The sequence below is a fragment of the Gymnogyps californianus genome, chromosome 4, assembly GCF_018139145.2.
Source record: "Gymnogyps californianus isolate 813 chromosome 4, ASM1813914v2, whole genome shotgun sequence".
Classification (NCBI taxonomy): Eukaryota; Metazoa; Chordata; class Aves; order Accipitriformes; family Cathartidae; genus Gymnogyps; species Gymnogyps californianus.
In genome coordinates this window covers 27,350,059-27,360,380 of record NC_059474.1, presented here as the reverse complement: position 1 = coordinate 27,360,380, position 10,322 = coordinate 27,350,059, and the positions used below count along the sequence as shown (strand labels likewise).

General features: G+C 46.2%; 1 protein-coding gene across 1 annotated transcript in view; it reads left to right on the top strand.

The window, feature by feature from the left end:
- The first annotated feature begins 306 nt into the window (after positions 1–306).
- The window catches only part of BEND4 (BEN domain containing 4), a 33,527-nt gene continuing 23,511 nt past the window's right edge, over positions 307–10,322 (top strand). Inside the window, exons 1-2 of the mRNA XM_050895767.1 lie at positions 307–673; positions 8,738–9,304. Coding sequence (XP_050751724.1) covers positions 307–673; positions 8,738–9,304 — 934 coding nt within the window. The remainder of the gene's footprint in view (positions 674–8,737; positions 9,305–10,322) is intronic.

The window sequence follows — 10,322 nt, the reverse complement described above, 5'->3', positions numbered from 1 at the left end:
GGCGGCCGCTCGGCCCCCGCAGCGGCGCCCGGCGGCTCACCTGCCCCCGCGGGGGGGTCCCGGGGGCGGTGGCCGCCCCGCCAGGGCCCGCCTCCCCGCCCCGCTGCCATTAGCAGAGATTACCCTAAACACTTGCCGGTCGCCGCCCGTCTCCCTCCAGGCATTGGCGCGGCCGCCTGTCAATCAGGCCGGCGCCCCGCCGCGCCGGGGCTCCGCCGTGCCACAGAGACGAGCCGCGGCGGCGGCAGACACAGCCCCGGAGCGGGGCCGCGCCGCGCCGGGCCGGGCCGGGGTGGGCGGCGGAGGATGGAGGAGGAGATGCAGCCGGCGGAGGAGGGGCCCAGCACCCCCAAAATCTACAAGCAGCGGGGCCCCTACAGCGTCCTGAAGACCTTCCCCGGGAAGCGGGCGGCGCTGGCCAAGCGCTACGAGAGACCCACCATGGTGGAGGTGCCCCGCGGGCGCGGAGCGGGGCAGCCCTTCCCGCACGCCGCCGAGCCGCTGCCCTACGCGCCGCACGGCCCCTTCCCCAACGGGCCCGCCCGCCCCGCCGCCGCCCCCGCCGCCGCTGCCCAGAGCCACCCCCGCCCGCCGCCGCCGGCCCCGAGCTCTTCGGGCCGCTACGGCCCCTGCCCGGCGGCGGCGGGGGGCGGCGGCGCGGAGCTGAGCGCAGGTACCCGCAACTCCTCCTCTCCGCCGCGCAACTTCGCGGGGCACTTTGCAGCAGGCGGGAGCGGGATGGGGGCTGCGGGCTCCCCCCACACACACACACACACAAACACCCCTCTCCCGGGGGGCTGGCGGCGGGCTCGGGCCCCCGCGGGGTCCCCCCATCGGGGCTGGCGGCGCGGGGCGCCCCGGGGCTGGGCGCGGGGGGGGAGGGGGGACGGGGCGAGCGGCTGGGTCCGCCCGTCGGTCGGGCATCGCTAAAGTTCCCGGGGGCGGGCGGGGCCGGTGTCGGGGCCGGGGCCGCTGCCCGGCCGGCATCGCCCCCGGGGCGGCGAGGGGGCGGGGAGGGGATCGCGGCCGCCGCCGTCGGGGCTGTGCCGACAGCCGCTCGCGACTTGGCGGGGCAAGCGCCCGGCGGGCGGTTCGCACCCCCGGGAGCGCCGCTGCCGTCTGCGGGGCGGGGGGAGCCCCGGGCCGGCCGCTCCGCCGGGGCCGGGGCCGGGGCCGGGGAGGGCGGCAGGCTGGGGCTGGCTGCCGGAGGGAGCTGCTGGTAATGGAGAGGCTGCTGCTAAAGAGGTGGTGATTTTAACAGAAAGAAAATAGATCATCTGCTTGCCTGCACCGTTTTCATAAGATGCAGCGAGGAACAGGAGATCAGATTTTTTTTTTTTTTTTTCCCTTTAAAGGTGTAAGATACCGAGATGCTGAAGGCATATCTTTCTTCTAGTGATGGCTTGGAGTTAAAAACCACGTAGATCTTGATATGCAACCTAAATTTGGCATCAGGAAATGGGAAATTGCATCTTTAAGCAGAGTACAATCAAAAATGAATTACAATAAATCCTATATAATTGCATAGGTCATTCTCTTTAATGAGATTTTATTAACCTGACTGTCAAGCTTTTGAGTCAGGCAGATATTTTATCTTCTTCAACTGATAAAAGTGTCAGCTATAAACCACCATATAAATATTCATAAATCTACACATCTGTGGCAGCCTATCAGCATCATTCTTTTGGACATTAAAAGCATTCTAATTACTTTCTGTCTAGCAGAGCTGAAATGCTGCCTGTTATAGTATGTGCTTGGCAGGCATGATTGCTTTTGTTTGCCATCACAAATAGCAGCATCCTATTTTATATACTGATGGTCCAGAATATATTGAGGGTTTGACTGAACAGGATGAATATTATGAAGCACCATCTGGTTTTGATAACATCGGGTATATTAACTCATCTGTTAATTTTTGACACATCATTGATTTATTTATTTAGAAAAATTGGATCCTATGTTGGTATGTTGCTGTTTGCCTTTGTAACAAATGTGATGACATTTCCTTACTAAACAAGGAGATATACTACTTAATAGGATATATGGCTATGTTTTAATGCCTGTTTTCACTCAGAAGCAGCCGTGTACCGGATGAATTTATCATGTCTTGTTACAAATAATTCAAGTACTTTACCAAAAAAGTTTAATACTTGAGTAGATTAGCCTGAAAATTCATGGGTCTGACGCATAGTCCCGTGGTCTGTGGCGGAAGGTCATGTTTTCTTTTTTCTTGAAATTACTTCTTATTTTAAATGCCCAAATGGTGGTATTTCCGTATTTTTTTGTGGCCCACAATCAAAACACTGCTGATAAACGTGACACCTATGTTTCTTTACAGAAGCAGATTACACCATGGAAGACATTCAGCTGTCTGGTAGATGATATATGAGGCCATATTCACAGCAAAGCCTTCTGGGCTTTGATGAGAAGAAGTTTGGACTTTTTCCTGCCCCTGTAGACTATACTAACCAGGAGCTAGAGCAGGCTTCAGAGTTTGTCATTGATTCAGTCCTGTGCAAAAAAAAAAGATAGTTAAGGAACTGCTGTTTGTGTACTGAAGTTCTGTGAAGTCCCCGTCTCGTCACCTGCACATCCAGGCTTTACTTTTACTTTAGGTTCCTATATGGGTCCCAACATACCCTTCTTTCAGCTAAGACTTAAGTACCAAGCAAAACAGGACAGGAGAAAACAAACCAGAAACTTGCTACAGTGTGCAGAAGTGGGATTTTGTACAAGTTGTTACCAGAGGCTGATAAAGCAAGCAGCAAGGTTTAGACCTCCTGGGTATTGTAATCCCTGAGGTACAGGTGCTTTGCTGAGCTATGCACCTATCCTTCCTGCTCAGTGATGGAGAAACACCAGGCGCCTTGTGTTGGAGGAGCCGTAGCACCGGTAAGCTGAGCAGGGAGCTGTTGAGGGTGAGCTAGTTGGGACCTCGGGGCTGTATGTATGTGAAGGACTTCCATCTCGTCGTCCAGAGCCTTGAAATCCTCTTAGTGAACGTGTGAGCCAATTTAATAGCTCAGGCTGCCGCTGGGGAAGCGGAGCTGGGGTTTTGCTACTGGGGAGTGGGAGCATTTGCCTGTGCTCCATGCACGGTTGCTCTGCACTTTGCCCAGCGCCCACAGGGTCTCTGCCCACCCGGCTCCTGGGTTCCCCCCAGCAGCAAGGGGCACAGGCTGGGCCCTTTCCAGAACACCTCTTGGCCAGAGATTCATCTCCCGAGTGGTGGGTGTTGCAGGGAGGGAAGGATCCTTCCCTTAGCAGGTATCCAGCTGCAGGTCCGCTGAGCTGTTCTCCACAAGGCAGACAGTCACCACCCATGACTTGCACAGTTTTCCCGTTTAGCTTACCCATAGCACTTGGCAGGTGCTTACTTGAATGAAGGGGTGGAGGGCTGTAGATCACAGTTTTTTAGGGACACCCATTTCGTAAGTTCAGTTTCAGAGATTCCCCTCTTTTTGCTGATACCTCTTCACTTGTGCAGGCAACAGTGGGCAAGCTGGCTAGTAAAACACCATTCCTGGGATGTCAAACTGCGCTAGCAACTTAAACACTTAATGCAGTTGATTCTTAATCTTCAGGCAAGACATTTCTGGCCCCTTGGGATTCAGAGTACCAAGTTTGCTTTTGAGAGTGGGCACCTCAAACACAGCTACAAGTAAGGATGCTTCCATATTTTTGAAGCTTTTCCTAATGGTTAGAGGTCTTGCCAAGAATGGATGGTTTCTTCCTCAGTCCCTCTCTAAGAGACCACCCTGGCCTCCAGACTCCAGAAGAATTACGGGAAGAGGGGTTAGGAGAAGGAGGAAAAGCAGGTGTTCTCCACCCTGCACCATGGTGAGGAAAGATCTAGCTTAAGATCCCATCTTGGAGGGAAAGATCCTGCATGAGAAATGTCATCTTACAATAAGAAATGCGGAGCTGCACTGCAATGCGAGCCTTCCCTCTCCTCAAGTGAATAGTGGTTACTCTGACCAGTGCTGCTGCAGAGTAAGCCACACAAACTGATGCATTCAAAGCACCAGCGGATACCCTTTTTCTCCTAAAAAATATTAATTCTTTATTAGTCTATTCAGATTATTTTCCTGGTATGAAAACAATGTGTATCTTTGTCTTTGGTAGCATGTACATTAGACAGTATCGTAGTCCACCAAAGAAACTCCTTTTCCTTAGGAAAGCATGATGTAGACCTTACAGTGTGCCTTAAAAGTTAAGGTGGGCTTTCATGGAAAGCAGAGAAAGAAGAGCAGAGCTGTCCTAGAGGTGTTATTCCAGTGCCAACAACCTGGCATGTTTAACACAACCAGTTAATAAAGCTCTGTCGTGCCTGGACAGAAAGAAGTTTTTTATAGTGAACATAGAAGGTGAAGATCGTTATTTTGGCCTTAACCAAGAAGTTGGGAACCCTCATCTGGAATTAGATCTATCAGATCAGTCCTGAAACGGCCAAACACTTGTAGCGTTCATCCACGGGACTGTCTTGGTGATCTTCATGCAAAATGCCCAAGAAAGCATCGCTTCGTCATGGGAGGTGTCAAATGCTCTCAATTTTGTGACCCAAGCATAGGTATTTACAGCAGTGTTCATGTCTAAAAACATAATGACAAAGTCTGTATGCATGGACAAAGCCATTTGGGGGGTACAGAGCTGCTGCCTCAGGATCTAAATTAATAATAATATGATAATAATCAAACAAATCAGGAAATAGAAATCATCAGGTAAGAGGACTGAAACACTGCAAGGTGAAGAGTGAGATGATTGAAATCGCTAAGGAACCTGGATTTTGGAATCTTGCTGAAAATTAAATACCAATTAATACATTCCCTGCAGGGGAGAATGTATGGTATTCAGACCCACTCAGTAGTTATAAACATGACTTTTTAAATCAGCTGCCCAAGATTACGAAGGAAACTATGGAAAAGCCACAACCTGAATCCAGAGCCATTGAGACCCAACACAATGCCTTATTAATAAAGCTGTCTGGTCTAAGTATTGAAAAGATCCTCAGGTGTAGGAAAAGCTGATGTTACAACTGCCAGTCTTTCCAGACATCTTTTCTGATGCATCAGTGTAAGTCGTCAGGTTGAGTTTCAGAAGTTTGCTCTTACTAAAACCCTGGTTTTAGTCTGGCAGTTGGATAGCTAAGCAGCCCCATAGTTCAGCATCAGTGAGAAAAAGATGTAAAGATGAATGCTATATCCAGGAGCTGGTACCTGATTTGCCATATGATAGTATCTTCTGGTTGCTTACACTCTCAAATAATCTAGTTAGGAATACTTATGCTTTCAGCAATTTAATCCTGCTTTATTAGCACTTTATGGGCCTGATCTGGCAAGTTCACCTTCAGGCAAAAGTCTAGTTAAAGTCAATAGAAGTTCTGTATGACTAAAGACTGCGGGGCCTGAGACATTAGAATTACATGGTTGGTGAGCATTGTAATAAGGAAAAGGAATATCACAATAAGACTTTAATAAACTGTTTACACTGTTTTAGTCCGGTGCAGTCATTTCAATAGAATCCTCCTTTCCTAGAAAATATATACATTACATCAAATCAATTAAGAATCATAGATCAGTGATTATTCAGTAGTAATCACATAAAACGAACTTTTTGTCATTTCTTAGTGATTAGACATTGCACAGTGCTTGCATTTCTAATTGCAGTCAGTCCGTAAAAGCTGAAATCCCAATTTCTACGATAATGCTAAACGGGCAGCATTTGTTTTTGTTTTTTCTCCATCACAAGAAATAACCATAGTTATTCTCATTTAGGGTTGTTCAGACTGTGGGTACGTGTACCGTTACTGGTGTAGAAGTCTCTTCAAAGTGGTACCCGCTTCAGCACAGAGCCAGATATTTCCAGAATGTGTGCTGAGAGCATCCCTCACTATTGCTGCCCAGCAGTACCCACAAAAAAATCATTTGTGAATCTTTGTGTTAGCATTTCAAAATAGCCCTGCCTTGTCACGACTTTCATTTTTATATCTTTGAGTATGGGCTAAAGTTAAGAAGAAAACAGCAATTGCTGTTATTGTGTCTTTGTAGCAGATCCAATACTGAACTGAAGATTAAATCAATACTGTCATTTCTGTATAAAATTTCAGTTACATTTTAAGCCATTATCACAGTGAATGTGCCTAATGCATTCAATTTTACGACAAAACTAATCATTAATTTTATCTTTATTGATGTTAGTGTGTATTATAGCATTCTTCAAAACTAGTATTTGAAATGTCAGGCTACTTTTTGCCGTATTTTAGGAGAAACCATAATATTAGAATAACACCTCTTATATAATCCCTTTTCAGTTGTTTCATTCATATTTTGTCCCCTTGCAACAAGGATACGCAAAGAATGAGTAACTGTTTTGTCAACAGGGACCATAATGATTAAAATACAAACAGTAAATATGACTTCAGGTCTGGAATCGGATTATAGGATTAAAATGAAAGGAAAAACTGCTCTGTAGTAGGATTGCAAAGTTCCAATCAATATCATCCTGTAATAATTTCGAAGGGAAAATGTGGGAAGTAAAGAAATAAGGCAAAGAAAGCACAACTTGAGGTTGTTAGTGATGCTTGAGTTTCTTGCTTTTCTTTTGGTTTATCAGTAGGTCCCAGCTAGAAAGCTGCAATGTCACTGGGATTCCGTTCTTTTAACATATATATCTGTTGCGCTGTGTTATTTTGCACTTGCATCATAAGGGTTAAAGACAGCTAGCCTTAGGTTAATGGAGTAAAAGGTAAGGAGGGACAGCAGGTACGGAGGCTACAGAGCACCTGGCACCTCACCAGCACCCACTTGCAAAGGGGGCAGCAGTGCCTGTGCATTTCTGTCCTGAGTTTGCAGTGTGGACAGAGGGTGTTGCTTAACGTTTTGGATCAAAGATGTGTTGGAGAAATCTGCCCTGGTTCGTCTGAGCCCATCTACAAGGGTGTGGTACACCTTGTTAGCACAGGAGGCTGATTGCAAGGATGCTTTAAGTGGTCTTAGGGCCACCCCAATCCTTCACGTGCCGGTGGGCGCTCTCTGCTTGGCCCTGGGCAGCCTCGTAGCCCAGCACTGTACCTGTGCTTACTCTGTCTGCCTCACGTCCCTGTTCTTATGGTTAAGTCCTCGGGAGATCACATCCTTGGGTTTTGTGCCGGGGAGATCTCCTCCGGCTGCGTTCGAGACTGAAAGCATTTGTACGCTGCTTCAGCCCTGCCCTCTTTGCAGGGATCTGGAGGATGGTAAAAATGCAAATTAGCGTTGTTTCAAATATTCTTCAGGCCAGCTGTACTAACCTCAGTGTGAAGTAGGTTTTCCACCAGAAGGTGTATCTTCTGGATTATGGAGAAGTACCGTGAGAAGTGCCACCTCTTAAAGGCCTGAATTCTGAACGTTTCTGTTCTTTACGTATTATCAGTGTGATGAGGCTATGTTTTCATTTCTAGTGATGAATTTAAGATAAATGAAGGTCTAGGGTGCTTAGTGTCATGCATCTGTAGCAGGTTGCCTTTTCGAAAGTAAATGCGTTTGTCACTTTCTAAAAGTCAAGCCTGCCTGAGAAGAGCTCTCCAAAATTGGCAGTGCTTAAACCTACCAGTCTTTTTTTTTTTTCTATCTCATGCAAAATGTTAGTTACATCTTTTTAGACACCTAGAGGAACTCAGCTATGAATAAGCTAAAAAATTTTTAAAAGGCATTATTTTTATTGGGGAACCTGACAGGTTGTACCATAAATGTCTTGGTCATTTTCCATCTGGGTCCAAGAACTGTTACAGCAGCTTGAGCTATATACATAGACACTGCAGAAATGAACCATCCTACTGTGTAGGTTTAGGTTATAGCGGCTATTGCTCCCTGAGACGTGACACCTCCTGTCATTAGAGGCAAGGCTGACTAGGTGTGGCATGGCATCCTTATCCTACTTCCAGAGCCAAGCTGCTGCCTCCAGAAACTGCTGCACAGCCCCACGTAGAGTTTCCTGATTATGTCCAGAGCAGTTTGAAGAACTCTGCACTGCTCTCCACTGCGTGATACTGGCCTGCCCACAAGCTCATAGGAGGTCAGCAGGACAGAAAAAGTTCCTCCTCTGACCAGAGGAGCTTCATGTTGTGCATTTGATGCCTTTCCTTGCTGTAAGAAGAGGGGTTTGTGCTTATCGCTCTTGAGTTGTTCTTGAACATACCTGGAACCTAAAGCAAAAGGAACAGAAGCAAAGTCCATAGAATTGGGCGTGGGTCACGTGAAGTCAAGCAAGTGCAGCAAAGATGAAAGGGAGAAAAAACAAAGCTTGGAAGCCTTGTTGGAGAGGAGCAGGGCATAGGACGAAGGTGTAGTGCAAAGTCCTGCAAATATGTACAGGCAATGCCCACCAGCAGCTTGAAATAGGCTTCCAGAGGAGTACTTACTTGAACTTTTACTTGTAGCAAATTGGATGGAATTTGTGTTTTCTTCCCCATTTTCCTGTCTTAATCCCTCTGAAAGAAGATGGCAGTAAGCAGTGACTATCATCACAATGCATTTCTGATTAACAGCAAGGGCACAAGGGCACTCTCAAAATAGAAGCAAAGTCGGGATTGTTTTAAATCACAGTGTTGCAGAAGTATTAAAGCAGAAGCCATAATTTTAATGTGTTCAGAAATAAAATGCATGCTACTGTAAACTGTTGTGTACATTCATCTAGCTGCTACTGCCTGGCATAACCTTTTGCGTTAGGTTTCTGTGATTCATCTTTTCTTCTGTTGCAGAGAGTCGAATGATTCTGGATGCCTTTGCCCAACAATGCAGCCGGGTTCTAAGTCTCTTAAATTGTGGTGGAAAACTACTGGACAACAATCACTCTCAGTCCATGATTTCTTGTATAAAGCAGGAAAACCCAAATTATAGTGAAAGACAAGAGCAATGTCAGCTTGGGAAAATGGTCCATAGTCAGACGTCAGACATTTTAGACATAGAGATGCAGTATATGCAAAAGAAACAACAAACCTCAGCCTTTCTGAGAGTTTTTACCGATTCCCTTCAGAACTATTTGCTTTCTGGGAGCTTCCCTTCTCAGAACACCTCATCAGTAAATGATTTTAGCCATTTGGCAGATGTGGATCCACTTTCAACCTCTCCAGTACACACTTTAGGTGGATGGACATCTCCAGCAACATCTGAATCTCATGGTCACCCGTCATCTTCTACACTTCCAGAGGAGGAAGAGGAGGAAGAGGAAGAAGGTTATTGCCCTCGGTGTCAAGAGCTAGAGCAGGAGGTAATTTCATTGCAACAAGAAAACGAGGAACTTCGTAGAAAATTGGAGAGCATTCCAGGTAAATAATCCCCCACCATATAATGTCAGTCAGTGATAAAAACAGTTTGGGTAATAGTTTAAGTTCTAATTGTCTTTTAAGGTTGCAGTCATAGTAATCAAACACTGGAATTTGTCTCCATCCAAAATTCCTGTAGCTGTGCCCACTGGAAAATTATCTGCTGATACTCATCGATAGGAATCATGAGTCCTAGACTAATGAGCTGTGTTTAGGATGGGATGTACTTGTAATCCCAAATTCCAATCATCAGGTGATTTGTCACAGTAATTTCAAACATACGCTTTTATACCTTATTATCAACATTGTTCTTTAGGTAATGTTGCAGCTTATAAACCTAATTCCCTTTTGGGGCTCCTTTTTTGGTTACTTAAACTATTCAAAGTTACATCCATACTTTTAACTGAAATACATTTGGCTTTTACCTTGAACAGTATCTCTTAAATTGCTGTTAGCTCAGTGAGAAGCATAAATACATCTCCTCCCATTCATCTTCAAATCAAACCTGAAAAAAAATCTTGACAACAACTTCTCCAGTTCAGCAATACCTAGCAGCCACTGTGGGGGAGAAAGCAGACAGAAAAACCCCATCTAATAGAAACCACCTTTGTGAAAAACTTCTCTCACCCCTTTAAACTTAGGCCTTCTCACTGTTAAGGTGTGCCGAGATACTTGAAGAGTGGTATCAGATAAGAACAAAGTATCTTGGACCCATATCCTCTAAATGTTAAGCACAGGCAAAATTGCACCTCAAGTAATAATACTATAAGCAAATTGGAATTTAGCAAAGCAAATAAATATACAACACACTTCTGACACATCTATAAGTGCTAGGGAGCTGCATCTTTGCTAGCTAAAGTTTGAGGTGCTCAGGGTAGATCCATGCAAAGGTAATGGAACTAATCCCTAAATAGCAGAAAAGCGCAGGTAATCTAGCATGGGCTGCAAGAGAGAAAATACTCCAAAGCTGCTAACTGTGCAGAAAGGAAGAAGGCAGCAACCAACTACTGCCTGAATATGT